The sequence below is a fragment of the Ranitomeya variabilis genome, chromosome 2 (genome assembly GCF_051348905.1).
Source record: "Ranitomeya variabilis isolate aRanVar5 chromosome 2, aRanVar5.hap1, whole genome shotgun sequence".
Taxonomy (NCBI): domain Eukaryota; kingdom Metazoa; phylum Chordata; class Amphibia; order Anura; family Dendrobatidae; genus Ranitomeya; species Ranitomeya variabilis.
This window is the reverse complement of record NC_135233.1, coordinates 415,547,169-415,568,001: the sequence shown is the minus strand read 5'-3', so window position 1 is coordinate 415,568,001 and position 20,833 is coordinate 415,547,169. Positions and strand designations below refer to the sequence as shown.

General features: G+C 47.0%; 1 protein-coding gene across 1 annotated transcript in view; it reads left to right on the top strand.

Annotated features, from left to right (window-relative positions):
- Window positions 1-20,833, top strand: part of LOC143806312 (uncharacterized) — a 175,316-nt gene that overhangs the window by 90,548 nt on the left and 63,935 nt on the right. The window contains exons 6-7 of the mRNA XM_077286556.1: window positions 2,484-2,840; window positions 4,102-4,410. Of these exons, the coding sequence (XP_077142671.1) occupies window positions 2,484-2,840; window positions 4,102-4,410 (666 nt within the window). The remainder of the gene's footprint in view (window positions 1-2,483; window positions 2,841-4,101; window positions 4,411-20,833) is intronic.

The window sequence follows — 20,833 nt, the reverse complement described above, 5'->3', positions numbered from 1 at the left end:
TAGCCAGACCTGGAGGTCTTAGTGTGAATCTTGGAGGTCTTAGTGTGAGCCCTGGAGGTCTTAGTGGGAGCCCTGGAGGTCTTGCTGTAATCCCTGGAGGTCTTAGTGTGAGCCAGATCTGAAGGTCTTTGTCTGAGCCAAATCTGGAGGTCTTGGTGTAAGACCGATCTGGAGGTCTTGGTGTTAGCCAGATCTGGAGGTCTTAGTGTTAGCCAGACCTGGAGGTCTTAGTGTGAGCTCTGGATGTCTTAGTGTTAGCCAGCACTGGAGGACTTAGTGTTTACCCTGGAAATCTTAGTGTGAGTCCTGGAGGTCTTAGTGTTACACAGATCTGGAGGTCTTAGTGAGAGCCCTGGAGGTCTTTGTGTGAGCCTTGGAGGTCTTAGTGTTAGGCAGATCTGGAGTTATTAGTGTGAGCCCTGGTGGTCTTAGTGTTTGCCAGATATGGAGGTCTTAGTTTGAGCCCTGGAGGTCTTAATGTGAGCCTTGGCAGTCTTAGTGTGAGCCTTAGAGGTCTTAGTGTGAGCCCTGGAGGTCTTAGTGGGAGCCCTGGAGGTCTTGCTGTAATCCCTGGAGGTCTTAGTGTGAGCCAGATCTGAAGGTCTTTGTCTGAGCCAAATCTGGAGGTCTTGGTGTAAGACCGATCTGGAGGTCTTGGTGTTAGCCAGATCTGGAGGTCTTAGTGTTAGCCAGACCTGGAGGTCTTAGTGTGAGCTCTGGATGTCTTAGTGTTAGCCAGCACTGGAGGACTTAGTGTTTACCCTGGAGGTCTTAGTGTGAGTCCTGGAGGTCTTAGTGTTACACAGATCTGGAGGTCTTAGTGAGAGCCTTGGCAGTCTTAGTGTGAGCCCTGGAGGTCTTAGTGTGAGCCCTGGAGGTCTTGGTTTGAACCCTGGAGGTCTTGGTTTGAGCCCTGGAGGTCTTAGTTTGAGCCCTGGAGGTCTTAATGTGAGCCCTGGAGGTCTTAGTGTGAGTCCTGGAGGTCTTAGTGTGAGCCCTGGAGGTCTTAGTGTTAGCCAGCGAGGGCGATATAACTACTCCCACTCAGGCGGGAACAATAATTATCAACGCCGCTGTCGCTACAAAGTCTCCCAACACAGAGGACAAATCCTCTGCCACCAGCTCCGATTTCCTAATTATTAATGGGTCCTGAGCCAACCCAAATCAGTAGTGTAATTCACTTCAGAGGACACAACAGTTCGTTATAGAGCATGGAGAGACAAGCTAGTAGTTTTATATTTTACTCCAAAAAAGGTAGGCAGTGTTTACAAAGTATAAAAAGATATTATAAAGGAGACAAATCATATGTACAATACAATTAAAAATAAAAAAAGGATTAAAATTGAAAAGAACACTTACAGGTCGTTATGTCATTGCATCATCATGGTTGGCCGTGTGCTGAGGAGGAGGGGCTACATATATCCAGATGCATCACCCCTGTATAGCATCTGGACCCCGGACAAAAGACATGTGAAGACTGCTTGGTTCACTACTTATTCCCTAGCCTAAAACCAAGGCACTCCCCTTGTGGTTACCTCACTTAGAGGCTGAAACCTCCCCTTTTCTTAGAGGTATGAAATGCCATTTTTACGCATATCTTGCTGTATGAAGCTCGTATAAGAAATACACTAGGCTCACGAGGTACACCACGTCGGGGAGATTCTTTTAAGTGTAAACACGGCGTACTTACATGAGCCTCTTATGGAGTAACCCGCACTTTGCACTTGTTGCATTTAGCTGCTAGCGCTTTCAGTGAGTTATAGATCTATTGATGGACATCCGGAATATATAATTCTTATATCTCTAGCCCGGATTGGTGCCCATATATATCACTTTAATAGAACAATAGAAGCTCATGGTTTCTACACCAGTTTTAACCATTCCCAGGTGGGAGGGGGAATGAATGGGGTAGGGAGATTTATCTGCTGCCTCTTAGAACCATATAAATTCTTGTGGGAGGTGTGAAATGAGGGGCTTAGGATTCACACACACACAGGCAGCAGGCAGAGTGGGAAGAGTGGGGGTCGGAATGGCTCAGAGTGTATGTCTGCCATGGAACCTTCTTTAACTATACTCACAATATGACATTTTTACATTATCGTGACAGTCAAGTAATGCAAATGAAAAGTTCAAGGGTTTTACCTGCTACCTGTCGGCCATTGTCCCAGGACCCAGTAAACAAGAGTTTATTACTTACTCCTGGCTCATTATTCATGACAACAAAGGCCCAGACTTCCTCCAAGTTACAGCAGATTGTCTGAGAGTGACAGCAGGTGAAGCGTACACATGTGCACGCATAGGATATAGGGTGCATAGGGTCTTGGCCATGGAGCATCTTAAAGCCATAGTCATGCTTGTCAATGTCAGTAGTGCACTGTGCTGCCTGCCATAATGGACACATCACTCATGTACAGTGCTTGCATAGGATTCTGCTTCAGCTTTTATGATTTCATCAGAAAATTCTCCTTTTTTTCCTCTTGTAGTTGCTCCGACTTTACTAAAGATTGTCCGCCCAGCGTATGTGACCCACGAGGAGCAGACCACCCTGACTTGTCCAATTATGGGGTTTAAACCCAGGACTTTGCAGGTAACATGGTTGAAGGTGGATCAGGGAGGTCGAGAGACAGAAATCGTAACCTGGAATTCTACTGATGAGAAAAACACCAGACGAAACCACGAAATAACCGAGCATGAGCTTGAGGACAAGTCCTACTGTAACCTAAGTGCCTTAATGATGAGGCCATGTATCCAGAAAGATGATGGCGTCACGTACATCTGTAGAGCATATCACCCGGCCACTGAGAAGAGGGCAGAACAAGCAATGGTCATGGAGGTTACAGGTGAGAGCGCTGGGGGTCCGGGCATTATGGGACCCCTTACACCACCATAACTATCTCACATACATCAGGAATGGACACGGATCAACATTCAGACAATGGATGTAGACAATCAATCTGCTCTCAGACACAGGCAGGTGCTCGCAGCCTAGTAGAAGTAAACCATCTGCGATCCCATGAAACTCCTGTGGTAATGACCAAACTAAAAACCATGCAGTCAGAAAATGCATCGTCAAAACTGTGCTGGCATCTGCAAAAACTGCATGTTGCTTGACACAGCTGGCTGCATGTCATGGGGCTGGGGTCACACACACAGTTTGCTGCTCATGCACCAGACTTTTTTTAGTGTTGAGAACATCCCTAGATGTTAGATAATGACATGAGTGATATTACCCCTCGGGGCCGGGGAGAGACAGAAGATGGGTTATAGGTAGCCAATTTTTACGGGGCTCATGGCAAATGATAAAGGAAGGATCTCCACAGAGTCCATGACAGACTCCTAGGACTACCAAGCAATGGGGGACCTCATTTACCATGCTGTGACTACAATGCCGTCCTCCCACCCATCCACCGGTGATTGTGAAGCTGTACTACTGACTAGAGATGGAAAATGGATGTGCAGGTCTCCGGCCATCAGCCAGGACCCTATAAACACAGGACGGGAGCCCTGCAAATCTCCTTACCTCCCGGACTGGTGTAACGTCAGCAATATGGCGTGCACATGACTGATGGCTCGTGGCCGGAGACCTGCATGTCCATTCTCCATCTCTCGTGTTAACCATTGGCACTCTGAATGCAATCACTCAGCTTCGGGACTAGGGACATTGAAGCCAATGTTATGTCCTTGTGCACAACTTGTCACAAACAGCTGACAATTTTCTGAAAAATGGAAAACCAAGATAAATGCCACAGAAGTGATCCATGTGTAGACTAGAGATATACAAGCAACACTTATTGTCGGCTCTGTCAGCTTCTCCCACAGTCCTAAACAATGGGGGATTATTTGTCTGCTGCCTGATATTGGCGCATTTTGTGTCATTATTAGACTCCATTTATCACAGTCATGCGCCATGTTTAATGCATTGTGCTCAGGTTTATCTGTGACTTGTGTTCTTCAGAGGAGATGCTTTCATTGCTTGTTCCCTCTTATAGCCATAATTATGACTTGCAGCAGTTTTACCTGTCACACAAATAGTTGACTGGTCATACGAAGAGTATTGGGAAATGTCGGTGATGTTGTGTCTGCCGTGTTCTGTTTCCTCAGCTGCTCCTGTGCTTGACGCCATAAAGCAGACCGAGGAGACGGTCAATGTGGGGGGCACCATGAAGCTGTCCTGTAAGATCCATTCATTTTACCCAGCCCTCATAGAGGCTACCTGGTACACAGACGACGGCCACTTCCTGCCCTCAGTCACCACTGATATCCTCCCTGACCAGTCTGGTCTGTTCCATGCCACCAGCTCCATGAGTTACACCCCAGCACTGAAGGATCGGAGAAGGACATTCAGGTGTGAGGTGAAACATCGAAGTTCTGGAGCCCTGAAGATGGAGACATGGGACCTGGAGCATCTTGGTGAGTGGCGCAGAACAAGATCTCTTCATATTGTGACAGCCTATCTAATAACACACTGCACTGACTAATTTATTCTGCTTTATAAAATGAAAATATGGTTGAAAACTTAACATTTCTTGTGATTAGGCATATTGTTGAGTCGCCCGCCAGGGCCGTGGGGTACTCTATACCGCTTCCGGTACTTAAAGGGTCACGGTGGCTGCGACCCGGGCCATGGCCCTTGGCACCCAAATAGAGGGGAAAGGTCTTTAAGGGGTTTTATGAATAAAGTTTGTGTTTGTGACGCCACCTGTGGTGTTCGGTCAGTGGGGACCGGCGCTGCTTAAAGGGGTCCTCTGGGGTGATGTTATGGCAGCTAGATGGTGTAACTACCCACAGGTGAAGTTGGGTCCCCAGGGCTCCCTGTGTGTAGATGAAGATGGTGAGTGGTGCGGTAAGAAATGGAGGACACAGGTTTGCAGTCTCCTTACCTGGTTTACTGAAGGCTTCAGGCAACTGCAATCCAGGGCACCAGATCACAGGTACAGGCAGGGTCTGGCCGGCTTGGAAGCAAATTCAGAGTCCCTTTTACCAGGTGGAGCTAGAAGCCTTCCTACTAGCGCGGTGATGTTGTAGTCCCTTACTGCCTATGGCTTCTGGCAAGGTCCTCACAGTTCTCTCTGTCCTCCCTGAAGGTTAGGACACAAACCAGTATGACAGGTGGCTCAAACCTTTTTATAGGGTCTCTATCACGACCCGGGCTCTATGTGCCACTGTGCGTCTTGGGTATTAGGGCGAACAGGTTACTTGTAATAATCCAGCTGTTCTGCCGGTTTCTGCTGTAAGTCTTACGAGTCCCTCACAACCTCGGTCTTCCGGCTACCGGTGTCTGCGCTCTGTAGGGAGATAGCTCAATCGCAGCTGTCCTCCCCAGTTGTCACTCGCCTGTGCTTCGTTCTCCTGCACGCTCACTACAATCTGTTCTTCCTTCTCAGTTTCTCTGTCCTTAACGAGCTGCAGGGCCCTCGTAGTCCTTTATCTCTCTTTCTGCCAGGAGCTGCAGACTCCCAAGTCTGCTCAGCTGCACTCCTCTTGTACCAGCTCCGCCTAGCTGATGTTCCCCGACAAGCTCCCTTCTGGCAATCTCTCTCTAGCCCCCCTCTGACAGGGAGCTCTTTCTAGCACATCTTCCTGCTTCACTGTCTTCTCACAAACTGACTTTCCCTCCAGACCAGAATGTATAAATAGAGAAGTTCCCCTTCAACCGGGTTTAGAGCTCCCCCTTCTGGCCTGGAGTGTGAACATGTTGTATGCTTGTGTTTACCTGATAAAGAAGATCCTCGCTCGCTTCCAAGCGTGACATCCCTCTACCCGTGAGGAAAGCAATGCCACTGTAACAACCAGGACCCTGGGGTGTTACATTGTTCTTTCACTACTTGTAAGTCAAGGAAAAGACTGAAATGTCCTGCACAGGGGCCTACCAAGAACCCCAATGCTGACTGCAGCATGGCTGGGGCCTTTGTGGCAGCCAACCATTCGCATGTCAAGGTCTGTCCTATCTCCTTTGTATGTAGATTTCGGTGGCATGTCGGTGACCTGACCACGACGAGTATGGAATCAGGGTCTGATTTCTGGATTGATTGCCCTGGTGTGGTAGTGATGGAAAGTAACACTGTAAGCAGCCTGAATGTTCTCAGTCTTATGCAGGGGCCCAGTGCTATGCAGGGGCCCACCATCAAGCTGGAAACTGACTTGGAGGTGTCAGGAGAACCTTGCATCATTGCACAGCCAAACATTTCATGTAGATCACGGGGATGAACGATAACATGCTGCGTTCAGCCTCTTGTGCCATCATTTTTAGGGGCATCAACAGTATTTCTACTGGTCAGGGCCAGAAATCCCGGTATTTACAACAAATGATAAAGAGTCAGTAAAATTCTAATAAAGAAGCTCTGGAATTGTGTTGAAAAATATTAGCCTTTGGGTTCAGTCCTAAGAAGGAACCAAAGCTCCACAGGGGCCCACCAAGGGGCATTCACATTAGTTAACCCTTAGTGCCAAATGACGTACATGTACAGTATGTCAGCACTGCGATCTCCATGTGTGGAGGTGGCTCAGGAGCTGCTCTCCCTCTACTGCCGGTAAATGCCAGCCATGTTACATAGGGCCAAGGCCTGAGGAAGGTCTGATCGCTGCTGTTATCCATTAAGATTCTGCTGTCAGTCCCTCAATGGCAGCATTTATATGAAGCAGTTGCCGAAGCTTTGTGCATAATCTCCCATCGCACTACATATTTGCTGAAGGCCCTTGTCGCTGCCACTTTGATACGTATGACAACTTATTATTATTATTATTTTTCTATATAGCACCATTAATTCCATTGTGCTGTACATGAGAAAGGGGTTACATACAAAGTTATAGATATCGTTTACAGTAAACAAATTTACAATGACAGACTGGTACAGAGGGGAGAGGACCCAGTCCTTGCAGACTTACATTCTATGGGATAATGGGGAAGAAACAGAAGGTAGGAGGTGCAGCAGCTCTGGTGGTGGTGAGGCGGCAGCTCGGGTGGTGGTGAGGCGGCAGAATGGTTATTGCAGGCTGTAAACTTTCCTGAAGAGATAAGTTTTCACGTTCCGTCTGAAGGATCCGAGGGTAGTGGATAATTGGACGTGTTGAGGCTTGGAATTCCAGAGGATGGGGATATTCGGGAGAAATCTTGGAGGCGGTTGTGTGAGGAATGAATAAGTGTGGAGGAGAGTAGGAGGTCTTGGGAGGATCGGAGACTATGTGAGGGAAGATATTGGGAGATTGGTTCAGAGATATAGGGTGGGGACAGGTTGTGGATGGCTTTGTAGATCAGTGTTAGTAGTTTGAACTGGATTCCTTGGGGAATTGGGAGCCAGTGGAGGGATTTGCAGAGGGGAGAAGCAGGGGAGTAGCGAGGAGAGAGGTGGATTAGGCGGGCAGCAAAGTTGAGGACAGACGGGAGCGGTGCAAGAGAGTTAGCGGGGAGGCCACAGAGGAGGATGTTGCAGTAATCGAGGCGGGAGATGATGAGGGCGTGCACAAGAGTTTTGGTAGATTGTGGGCTGAGGGACGGATTCTGGCAATATTTTTGAGTGGCAACTTATGTGACGCTTGACCGCAGGCTCAGTTCATATGAAGCTGTATTCTGCAGTACTCGGGTGTTACAATATTTTCAGTGTTATAAAGGTTGACAATAAACATAACCCATTGAGTACAACCTATAGCTGGACATGTTGATGCAGCGGAGGCAAAACCCCCATGGGGCAGATGCTAATAGCCACATATTAGGGGAAAATTCCTTACGACTCCACTTATGGCGATCAGATTCATCCACATCCATCACAGACTGTGATATTCTATTATCAAGGAAGTCTTCCGAGCCTCCCTGTACTTTTTCAGAGATCAAATGAAAGAGAAATACAGTCACGCCATAGTGCAGATGTCTTTATGGTTGGCAATGGCAAAACCTCCAAAGGTATAAGGTATTATGCTTACTTTATGAGCATGTGCTGCTACCGGTTCGGCAGCCGCACCCAAACTACCAGTCAGCCACAAGAATCGCTGACTGAAGGCGGGTAAGGAATGGTGCTGCCGGTTTATGAAGACAATGACAATGTTGAGTCCCTGTGAGTGGAGATAAGGGGGAAGACAGAATAATAAAATACTGATAGAGGATTATTAGAAGGCTCCGAATACAGTATAATGAAAACGGATGAAAAATCAGGGTTACTTCTTTGCCAAAAAAAGTAAAATTAATTGTGATGGAAACCCTTTTTTAGGGAGATCTTTCAGGGTAGATGTAAAAGAGTCTGCACGTTGCCAGGTGTTGTTTCAGATGAAATCATCAGTTTATTGATTCAGAGCAAACATACGCTCATGTCTACGTATAGTGCCTTGACTTACTCCTGCCTTACATGCACTGGGCTTTAGACATGAGAGTGTGGAATGCATCAACTGCCTCGGGAATGACAGGAAATGGCTCATTTTTGAGGCATTGGAATAATGGGGCCATGACACTAGAGACATTTGGAATCCAGAAACGGTAGCACTGGGCAAGCCCAAGAATGCGAGGGATGTATTAGATCTAGAGAGGGGTACTTTTTGTATAGCCTCAATCCTGAGATGCTTAGTGCCCGGAAACAGGCAATGCCCAAGGTAGATGACTGTGGACTTACTAGGAATATCAGCAGAGATTAGAATTCAGTGGGGCGTAACTGATCCGTGATGCAGCAAAGAAGCTCATCCATGTATTGTAAGAGTATGGTGGATGGATCAAGTGGGTGTCACTTATCTAGCACAGTCTTTAAGGATGTGGAAAACAAGGAAGGGGAGTTAGTGGCTTTCTGAGCAAAGACTGTTATGGACTGGTAATTTAGGAGCGACATGCGACTAGCTCTGAGCAGGTGGTAACTATACAGACCGCAGTTCCTGATCTTAACACAACACTAGCAGTAGCCGTGGGATGTTCCTGTCACTCCCTGGACACCTCGTCACAGCCGGAGAACTAGCTACCCCTAAAGGTAGAAATAGGAAAGCTATCTTGCCTCAGAGAAAATCCCTAAAGGATAGGACAGCCCCCCCACAAATAATGACTGTGAGAGGAGAAGGAAATGACATACGTAGTATGAAACAAGATTTAGCAAAGGAGGCCACTTCTAGCTAGATAGATAGTACAGGAAAGAACACTGTGCGGTCAGTAATAAAAACTAGAAAAAGTCCACCGCAGAGATATGCAAAAATCTCCACACCTGACTAAAGGTGTGGAGGGCAAAATCTGCAGCCCAGAGCTTCCAGCTTAGCTGAATAGATCCATACTGATAAGCTGGACAAATGAGCAAAACATAGAATGTGCTGAACAATAAAGTCCACAACAAGTGGACTGCAAAAGGACAAGCAAGGACTTATCTTTGCTGAACTGGACAGAGTGTCAGGGAAATCCAAAAGAGCAGTGACTCCAAGCAGGAACAATTGGCAACTGGCATTGATTGAGGGATAAGGCCAGACTAAAATAGCCGAGCCAGAAAGACGATCAGTGGAAGCAGCTGCTGATGCTAAATCCAAGAAGCAGCTATACCACTCAAAACCACAGGAGGGAGCCCAAGAGCAGAATTCACAAAAGTGCTACTTACAACCACCAGAGGGAGCCCAAGAGCGGAATTCACAACAGTACCCCCCCCTTGAGGAGGGGTCACCGAACCCTCACCAGAGCCCCCAGGCCGATCAGGACGAGCCAAGTGAAAAGCACGAACCAAATCGGCAGCATGGACATCGGAGGCAACCACCCAAGAATTATCCTCCTGGCCATAACCCTTCCACTTGACAAGATACTGAAGCCTCCGCCTCGAAAAACGAGAATCCAAAATTTTCTCAACCACATATTCCAACTCCCCCTCAACCAACACCGGGGAAGGAGGATCAACAGAGGGAACAACGGGTACCACATATCTCTGCAACAAAGATCTATGGAAAACATTGTGGATGGCAAAAGAGGCTGGAAGGGCCAAACGAAAAGACACTGGATTGATAATCTCAGAAATCTTATAAGGACCAATAAACCGAGGCTTGAACTTAGGGGAAGAAACCTTCATAGGAACATGACGAGAAGATAACCAGACTAAATCCCCCACCTGAAGCCGAGGACCAACACACCGACGGCGGTTAGCAAAACGCTGAGCCTTTTCCTGAGACAACGTCAAATTGTCTACCACATGAGTCCAAATCTGCTGTAACCTGTCCATCACAGAATATACACCAGGACAATCAGAAGGCTCAACCTGCCCTGAAGAAAAACGAGGATGGAAACCAAAATTACAAAAAAAAGGCGAAACCAAAGTAGCCGAACTGGCCCGATTATTAAGGGCAAACTCGGCCAACGGCAAGAAAGCCACCCAATCATCCTGATCAGCAGACACAAAGCATCTCAAATAGGTTTCCAAGGTTTGATTAGTTCGCTCAGTTTGGCCATTTGTCTGAGGATGGAACGCCGAAGAAAAAGACAAATTAATGCCCATCCTAGCACAAAAGGCCCGCCAAAACCTGGAAACAAACTGGGAACCTCTGTCAGACACAATATTTTCCGGAATGCCATGCAAACGAACCACATGCTGAAAAAACAATGGAACCAAATCAGAAGAGGAAGGCAATTTAGGCAACGGTACCAAATGGACCATTTTAGAGAACCGGTCACAAACCACCCAGATAACAGACATCCTCTGGGACACAGGAAGATCCGAAATAAAATCCATGGAAATATGCGTCCAGGGCCTCTCTGGGACAGGCAAAGGCAAAAGCAACCCACTAGAGCGGGAACAGCAAGGCTTAGCCCAGGCACAAGTCCCACAGGACTGCACAAAAGAACGCACATCCCGCGACAAGGAAGGCCACCAAAAGGACCTAGCCACCAAATCTCTGGTACCAAAAATCCCAGGATGACCGGCCAACACCGAAAAATGGACCTCAGAAATTACCTTACTTGTCCATCTATCAGGAACAAACAGCTTCCCCACAGGACAGCGGTCAGGTTTATCAGCCTGAAATTCCTGAAGCACCCGCCGTAAATCAGGGGAGATGGCAGAAAGAATCACCCCTTCCCTAAGAATGCCAACCGGCTCAAGAACTCCAGGAGAATCAGGCAAAAAACTCCTAGAGAGGGCATCCGCTTTAACATTCTTAGATCCCGGAAGATATGAAACCACAAAATCGAAACGGGAGAAAAACAGGGACCATCGAGCCTGTCTAGGGTTCAGCCGCTTGGCCGACTCGAGGTAAATCAAATTCTTATGATCGGTCAAGACCACAACGCGGTGCTTGGCTCCATCAAGCCAATGTCGCCACTCCTCAGATGCCCACTTCATAGCCAACAACTCCCGATTGCCGACATCATAATTGCGTTCCGCAGGCGAAAACTTTTGGGAAAAGAAGGCACATGGTTTCATCAAGGAACCATCAGAATTCCTCTGTGACAAAACGGCCCCTGCCCCAATCTCAGAAGCGTCAACCTCAACCTGAAAAGGAAGAGACACATCCGGCTGACGCAAGACAGGGGCAGAAGTAAATCGGCGCTTAAGCTCCTGAAAGGCCTCAACAGCCTCAGAGGACCAATTTGTCACATCAGCGCCTTTCTTCGTCAAATCGGTCAGGGGCTTAACCACACTAGAGAAGTTGGCAATGAAACGGCGATAAAAATTAGCAAAGCCCAAAAATTTCTGAAGGCTTTTCACAGATGTGGGTTGAATCCAGTCATGAATGGCTTGGACCTTAACAGGATCCATTTCTATAGACGAAGGAGAAAAAATAAACCCCAAAAAAGAGACCTTCTGAACTCCAAATAGGCACTTAGACCCCTTCACAAATAGAGCATTATCACGAAGGATCTGGAATACCATCCTGACCTGCTTCACATGAGACTCCCAATCATTGGAAAAAATCAAAATATCATCCAAATACACAATCAAGAATTTATCAAGATAATTGCGGAAAATGTCATGCATGAAGGACTGAAATACAGAAGGAGCATTAGAAAGCCCGAAAGGCATCACCAGGTATTCAAAATGGCCTTCGGGCGTATTAAATGCAGTTTTCCATTCGTCACCCTGTTTAATACGAACAAGATTATATGCCCCTCGAAGGTCAATCTTGGTAAACCAACTAGCCCCCTTAATCCGAGCAAACAAATCAGAGAGCAAAGGTAAAGGGTATTGGAATTTGACCGTGATCTTATTAAGGAGGCGATAATCAATACAGGGTCTCAAGGAGCCATCCTTCTTGGCAACAAAAAAGAATCCCGCTCCCAATGGTGACGAAGACGGCCGAATATGCCCCTTCTCCAAGGACTCCTTAACATAGCTCCGCATAGCGGTATGTTCTGGCACAGACAGGTTGAAAAGTCGGCCCTTAGGGAACTTAGGGACTGTGATTGTGCTATTGACTTGATTCCAGGCTCTATGTGGAGGAAGGGAACTGGACTTGGGCTCATCGAATACATCCTGGAAATCTGACAAAAATTCAGGAACATCAGAAGAGGGGGAAGAGGAAATTGACATTAAAGGAACGTCACTATGTACCCCTTGACAACCCCAACTAGTCACAGACATCGATTTCCAATCCAACACTGGATTGTGTACTTGTAACCATGTAAAACCCAGTACAACAACATCATGTAAATTATGCAACACCAGAAAACGACAATCTTCCTGATGTGCTGGAGCCATGCACATAGTCAGCTGAGTCCAATACTGAGGTTTATTCTTGGCCAACGGTGTAGCATCAATACCCCTCAATGGAATAGGGCTCTGCAAAGGCTGCAAAGAAAAACCACAGCGCCTGGCGAATTCTAAGTCCATTAAGTTCAGGGCAGCGCCTGAATCCACAAATGCCATGACAGAAAAAGATGACAATGAGCAAATCAGGGTCACAGACAGGAGAAACTTAGGCTGTACAGTACTAATGGTAACAGATCTAGCTACCCTCTTAATACGCTTAGGGCAATCAGAAATAGTATGAGCTGAATCACCATAGTAAAAACACAGCCCATTCTGATGTCTGTATCCCCTCTGTTCCGCTCTAGTCAGAATCCTATCACATTGCATAGGCTCAGGACTCTGTTCAGAGGATGCTGCCATATGGTGCACCACTTTGCGCTCGCGCAGGCGCCGATCAATCTGAATGGCTAGAGACATAGATTCGCTCAGACCAACAGGCGTGGGGAACCCCACCATAACATCTTTAAGGGCTTCAGAAAGACCCTTTCTGAAAATTGCTGCCAGAGCGTCCTCATTCCATTTAGTGAGCACAGACCATTTTCTAAATTTCTGGCAGTACAATTCTGCCGCTTCCTGACCCTGACACAGGGCCAACAAGGTTTTTTCCGCATGATCCACAGAGTTAGGTTCGTCATACAATAATCCGAGCGATTGAAAAAATGCATCTACATTAAGCAATGCCGGATCCCCTGACTCAAGGGAGAATGCCCAGTCCTGAGGGTCACCACGCAGCAGAGAAATAACTATTTTAACTTGCTGAGTGGGGTCACCAGAGGAACGGGGTTTCAGAGCAAAAAACAATTTGCAGTTATTTTTAAAGTTCAAAAACTTAGATCTATCCCCGTAAAACAAATCTGGAATAGGAATTCTAGGCTCTAAGGCTGGAGTCTGAACAACATAATCTTGGATACTCTGAACCCTTGCAGCAAGCTGATCTGTTATGACCCCAATGGCGAGGGTCTCAGAGATATCAGCAAGTCTGCGAATTACAAAAATCCAGCTCATAGGGCAGTGGTAACTGGGTTGACCATATATCTACTCCTAACGCCAACACTAGAAGTAGCCGGGGAACATGCCTACGTTGGTCGCTAGATGTCTCGCGCCAGCCGGAGGACTAACTACCCCTAGAAGAGGAAAACAAAGACCTCTCTTGCCTCCAGAGAATAGACCCCAAAAGTTGGATACAAGCCCCCCACAAATAATAACGGTGAGGTAAGAGGAAATGACAAACACAGAGATGAACTAGGTTTAGCAAAGAGAGGCCCACTCACTAATAGCAGAATGTAGTAAGATAACTTATATGGTCAACAAAAACCCTACCAAAATCCACACTGGAGATTCAAGAACCCCCGAACCGTCTAACGGCCCGGGGGGAGAACTCCAGCTTCCCTAGAGCTTCCAGCAAGGATAGGATACAGATTATGTACAAGCTGGACAAAAATGCAAACAAAAACAATAGCAAAAAGCAAGAAAGCAGACTTAGCTTAATCAAGCAGGAACCAGGATCAGTAGACAAGAGCACTACAGATTAGCTCTGATATTAACGTTGCCAGGCATTGAACTGAAGGTCCAGGGAGCTAATATAGCAACACCCCTGACCTAACGACCCAGGTGAGCATACAAGGGATGATAGACATACCCAGAGTAAAAACACTAGTAGCCACTAGAGGGAGCCAAAAGGTAAATTCACAACAGTACCCCCCCCTTAGTGAGGGGTCACCGAACCCTCACCAAGACCACCAGGGCGATCAGGATGAGCGGCGTGAAAGGCGCGAACTAAATCGGCCGCATGCACATCAGAGGCGACCACCCAGGAATTATCCTCCTGACCATAGCCCTTCCACTTGACCAGGTACTGAAGCCTCCGCCTGGAGAGACGAGAATCTAAGATCTTCTCCACCACGTACTCCAACTCGCCCTCAACCAACACCGGAGCAGGAGGCTTAGCAGAAGGAACCACAGGCACAACGTACCGCCGCAACAAGGACCTATGAAATACGTTGTGAATGGCAAACGACACCGGAAGATCCAGGCGAAAGGATACAGGATTAAGGATCTCCAATATCTTGTAAGGACCAATGAATCGAGGCTTAAATTTGGGAGAGGAGACCTTCATAGGAACAAATCGAGAAGACAGCCATACCAAATCCCCAACACGAAGTCGGGGACCCACACCGCGGCGGCGATTGGCAAAACGCTGAGCCTTCTCCTGTGACAACTTCAAGTTGTCCACCACATGATTCCAGATCCGCTGCAACCTATCCACCACAGAATCCACTCCAGGACAGTCAGAAGGCTCCACATGTCCCGAGGAAAAACGAGGATGGAAACCGGAGTTGCAGAAAAATGGCGAAACCAAGGTGGCAGAACTAGCCCGATTATTAAGGGCAAATTCAGCCAACGGCAAGAAGGTCACCCAATCATCCTGATCAGAAGAGACAAAACACCTCAAATACGCCTCCAGAGTCTGATTAGTTCGTTCCGTTTGTCCGTTAGTCTGTGGATGAAAAGCGGACGAAAACGACAAATCAATGCCCATCCTACCACAAAAGGATCGCCAGAACCTGGAAACAAACTGGGATCCTCTGTCCGACACAATATTCTCAGGAATGCCGTGCAAGCGAACCACGTTCTGGAAGAACACAGGAACCAGATCAGCAGAGGAAGGCAGCTTAGGCAAAGGAACCAGATGGACCATCTTGGAGAAACGATCACATATCACCCAGATGACAGACATGCCTTTAGACACCGGGAGATCCGAAATGAAATCCATAGAGATGTGTGTCCAAGGTCTCTTCGGGACAGGCAAGGGCAAGAGCAACCCGCTGGCACGAGAACAGCAAGGCTTAGCTCGAGCACAAGTACCGCAGGACTGCACAAATGACCGCACATCCCTTCACAAGGAAGGCCACCAAAAGGACCTGGCCACCAGATCTCTGGTGCCAAAAATTCCCGGGTGCCCTGCCAACACTGAGGAATGAACCTCGGAAATGACTCTGCTGGTCCATTTAGCAGGCACAAACAATCTGTCAGGTGGACAAGAGTCAGGCCTACCAGCCTGAAATCTCTGCAACACACGTTGCAGATCTGGAGAAATCGCTGACAAGATAACTCCTTCCTTAAGAATACCCTCAGGTTCAGCGACTCCAGGAGCATCAGGCACAAAGCTCCTAGACAGAGCATCGGCCTTCACATTCTTAGAACCTGGTAAATACGAGACCACAAAGTCAAAACGGGAGAAAAACAATGACCAGCGGGCCTGTCTAGGATTCAGGCGTTTAGCAGACTCGAGATACATCAAATTTTTGTGATCAGTCAAGACCACCACCCGATGCTTAGCACCCTCGAGCCAATGACGCCACTCCTCAAATGCCCACTTCATGGCCAATAACTCCCGATTGCCCACATCATAATTTCGCTCTGCCGGCGAAAACTTCCTAGAGAAAAAGGCACAAGGTCTCATAGTAGAGCAACCAGGGCCTCTCTGCGACAAAACGGCCCCTGCCCCAATCTCCGAAGCATCCACCTCAACCTGAAAGGGAAGTGAGACATCAGGCTGGCACAAAACAGGCGCCGAAGTAAACCGGCGTTTCAACTCCTGGAAAGCCTCCACGGCAGCAGGAGCCCAGTTAGCTACATCAGAGCCTTTCTTGGTCATATCCGTCAGCGGTTTAACAACGCTAGAGAAATTTGCGATAAAACGACGGTAGAAGTTAGCAAAACCCAAGAACTTCTGAAGACTCTTAACTGACGAGGGTTGAGTCCAATCATGAATAGCTCGGACCTTGACTGGATCCATCTCCACAGCAGAAGGGGAAAAAATGAACCCCAAAAAGGGAACCTTCTGTACACCAAAGAGACACTTTGAGCCTTTTACAAACAAAGAATTTTCACGCAAAATCTCAAAAACCATCCTGACCTGCTCCACATGCGAGTCCCAATCATCAGAAAAAACCAGAATATCATCCAGATAAACAATCAAAAATTTATCCAGATACTTCCGGAAAATGTCATGCATGAAGGACTGAAAAACTGAAGGTGCATTAGAGAGCCCAAATGGCATCACCAAGTACTCAAAATGACCTTCGGGCGTATTGAATGCGGTTTTCCATTCATCGCCCTGCCTAATGCGCACAAGGTTGTACGCACCACGAAGGTCTATCTTGGTGAACCACTTGGCACCTTTAATCCGGGCAAACAAATCAGACAACAACGGCAAAGGATACTGAAATTTGACAGTGATCTTATTTAAAAGCCGATAGTCAATACAAGGCCTCAAAGATCCGTCCTTTTTGGCCACAAAAAAGAATCCCGCACCAAGAGGGGAAGAAGAAGGACGGATATGCCCCTTCTCAAGAGACTCCTTGATATATGAACGCATCGCGGTATGTTCAGGTACCGACAGATTAAACAGTCTCCCCTTAGGAAACTTACTGCCAGGGATCAAATCTATTGCACAGTCACATTCCCTATGAGGAGGCAGTGCACTGGACTTAGACTCGCTGAAGACATCCTGATAATCAGACAAATACGCCGGAACTTCCGAAGGCGTAGAAGAAGCAATAGACAAGGGCAGGGAATCTCCATGAATTCCATGGCAGCCCCAACTTGACACCGACATAGCCTTCCAGTCCAAGACTGGATCATGGGTCTGCAACCATGGCAAACCCAAAACAACCAAATCATGCATTTTATGCAGAACAAGAAAACGTATTACCTCCCGATGTTCGGGAGTCATGCACATGGTAACCTGTGTCCAAAACTGCGGTTTATTTTTTGCCAATGGCGTAGAATCAATACCCCTAAGAGGGATAGGATTTTCCAATGGCTCAAGAACAAATCCGCAGCGCTTGGCAAATGACAGATCCATAAGGCTCAGGGCCGCACCTGAGTCCACAAACGCCATGACAGGATATGATGACAGTGAGCAAATCAAAGTTACAGATAGAATAAATTTAGGTTGCAAATTACCAATGACGACCGGACTAACAACCTTAGTAAGACGTTTAGAGCATGCTGAGATAACATGTGTAGAATCACCACAGTAGTAACACAAGCCATTCTGACGTCTATGAATTTTCCGCTCATTTCTAGTCAGGATTCTATCACATTGCATTAATTCAGGTGCCTGTTCAGACAACACCATGAGGGAATTTGCGGTTTTGCGCTCCCGCAACCGCCGGTCGATTTGAATAGCCAGGGCCATAGAATCATTCAGACCTGTGGGAATGGGAAAACCCACCATCACATTCTTAATGGCTTCAGAAAGACCATTTCTAAAATTTGCAGCCAATGCACACTCGTTCCACTGGGTCAGCACGGACCATTTCCGAAATTTTTGGCAATACACTTCAGCCTCGTCCTGGCCCTGAGACATAGCCAGCAAGGCTTTTTCTGCCTGAATCTCAAGATTGGGTTCCTCATAAAGCAAACCGAGCGCCAGAAAAAATGCATCAATATCAGCCAATGCCGGATCTCCTGGCGCCAGCGAGAAAGCCCAATCCTGAGGGTCGCCCCGTAAAAAAGAAATAACAATTTTCACTTGCTGAGCGGAGTCTCCAGAGGAACAGGGTCTCAGGGACAAAAACAATTTACAATTATTCCTGAAATTTCTAAACTTAAATCGGTCTCCGGAAAACAGTTCAGGAATCGGTATCTTAGGTTCTGACATAGGATTTCTGGTAACATAATCTTGTATGCCCTGCACACGAGCAGCAAGCTGGTCCACACTTGTAATCAAGGTCTGGACATTCATGTCTGCAGCAATCACAAGCCACTCAGAGGTAAAGGGGAAAAGAAAAAAAAATGAGAGAGAGAAAAAAAAACTCAGAACTTTCTTTCTTATAATCCCGCTTCTGCAATGCATTTAACATTTAATACTGGCCTGGCAAACTGTTATGACCCCAATGGCGAGGGTCTCAGAGATATCAGCAAGTCTGCGAATTACAAAAATCCAGCTCATAGGGCAGTGGTAACTGGGTTGACCATATATCTACTCCTAACGCCAACACTAGAAGTAGCCGGGGAACATGCCTACGTTGGTCGCTAGATGTCTCACGCCAGCCGGAGGACTAACTACCCCTAGAAGAGGAAAACAAAGACCTCTCTTGCCTCCAGAGAATAGATCCCAAAAGTTGGATACAAGCCCCCACAAATAATAACGGTGAGGTAAGAGGAAATGACAAACACAGAGATGAACTAGGTTTAGCAAAGAGAGGCCCACTCACTAATAGCAGAATGTAGTAAGATAACTTATATGGTCAACAAAAACCCTACCAAAATCCACACTGGAGATTCAAGAACCCCCGAACCGTCTAACGGCCCGGGGGGAGAACTCCAGCCTCCCTAGAGCTTCCAGCAAGGATAGGATACAGATTATGTACAAGCTGGACAAAAATGCAAACAAAAACAATAGCAAAAAGCAAGAAAGCAGACTTAGCTTAATCAAGCAGGAACCAGGATCAGTAGACAAGAGCACTACAGATTAGCTCTGATATCAACGTTGCCAGGCATTGAACTGAAGGTCCAGGGAGCTAATATAGCAACACCCCTGACCTAACGACCCAGGTGAGCATACAAGGGATGATAGACATACCCAGAGTAAAAACACTAGTAGCCACTAGAGGGAGCCAAAAGGTAAATTCACAACACTGATCCACACGAGAAAACAAACCCTGAACATCCATGTCCGCACCCAAATCCACCCAGAGATTAAGAGGAAGGAAAAAGACAAAACAGACTAAAGAAAAAAAAATGGCTCAGAACTCTTTTTCTTTTCCTTCTTTTGAGATGCATTCAACTCATTTTTTGGCCAGTTGCACTGTTATGGACTGGTAATTTAGGAGCGACATGCGACTTGCTCTGAGCAGGTGGTAACTATACAGACCGCAGTTCCTGATCTTAACACAACACTAGCAGTAGCCGTGGGATGTTCCTGTCACTCCCTGGACACCTCGTCACAGCCGGAGAACTAGCTACCCCTAAAGGTAGAAATAGGAAAGCTATCTTGCCTCAGAGAAAATCCCCAAAGGATAGGACAGCCCCCCCACAAATAATGACTGTGAGAGGAGAAGGAAATGACATACGTAGTATGAAACAAGATTTAGCAAAGGAGACCACTTCTAGCTAGATAGATAGTACAGGAAAGAACACTGTGCGGTCAGTAATAAAAACTAGAAAAAGTCCACCGCAGAGATATGCAAAAATCTCCACACCTGACTAAAGGTGTGGAGGGCAAAATCTGCAGCCCAGAGCTTCCAGCTTAGCTGAATAGATCCATACTGATAAGCTGGACAAATGAGCAAAACATAGAATGTGCTGAACAATAAAGTCCACAACAAGTGGACTGCAAAAGGACAAGCAAGGACTTATCTTTGCTGAACTGGACAGAGTGTCAGGGAAATCCAAAAGAGCAGTGACTCCAAGCAGGAACAATTGGCAACTGGCATTGATTGAGGGATAAGGCCAGACTAAAATAGCCGAGCCAGAAAGACGATCAGTGGAAGCAGCTGCTGATGCTAAATCCAAGAAGCAGCTATACCACTCAAAACCACAGGAGAGAGCCCAAGAGCAGAATTCACAAAAGTGCTACTTACAACCACCGGAGGGAGCCCAAGAGCGGAATTCACAACAAAAGACTGCCCATGCATATTGGGAGTCTCTGTGGGTGAAGGCAAAATAAGAGGTGCACTCTGTGGACCGGGAGACAGAGAAAAAGGCATTGGCCAGATCAATCATTGTGAAACAGGGGTCACTGCAACAGAGAGGAGCCAGAAGACCGCAGCGTATGAGTTCACCTACTCCGGCACTGATTAGAAGCACTTCACCATCTTATTAAACAGTGTTAATTGCTTTGTGCAGTGAAGGGGTTAATTTGCTCGGTTGAGAGCTATGGGAGCTAAGACTGGCAGCTGTGCACTATTAGGCACTCCTGTCTCCTATATAATCTGGGCCCTGGCTAGCACTCTTTGTCAGAACGTTTATTTTGCATGGCTGGAGGTTGTTGGTGGTCTTATTGGAGAAGGGCGTTTGGTAGATTTATCTGTGACTGTTGCTAGGTTTTGAGTGTGTTATAATTCCCTTTCTTCTTCTACTTTGGTTTAATACCATCCTCCACACCCCGATGAATTTCTCTATTGTTGGTGTGTGTA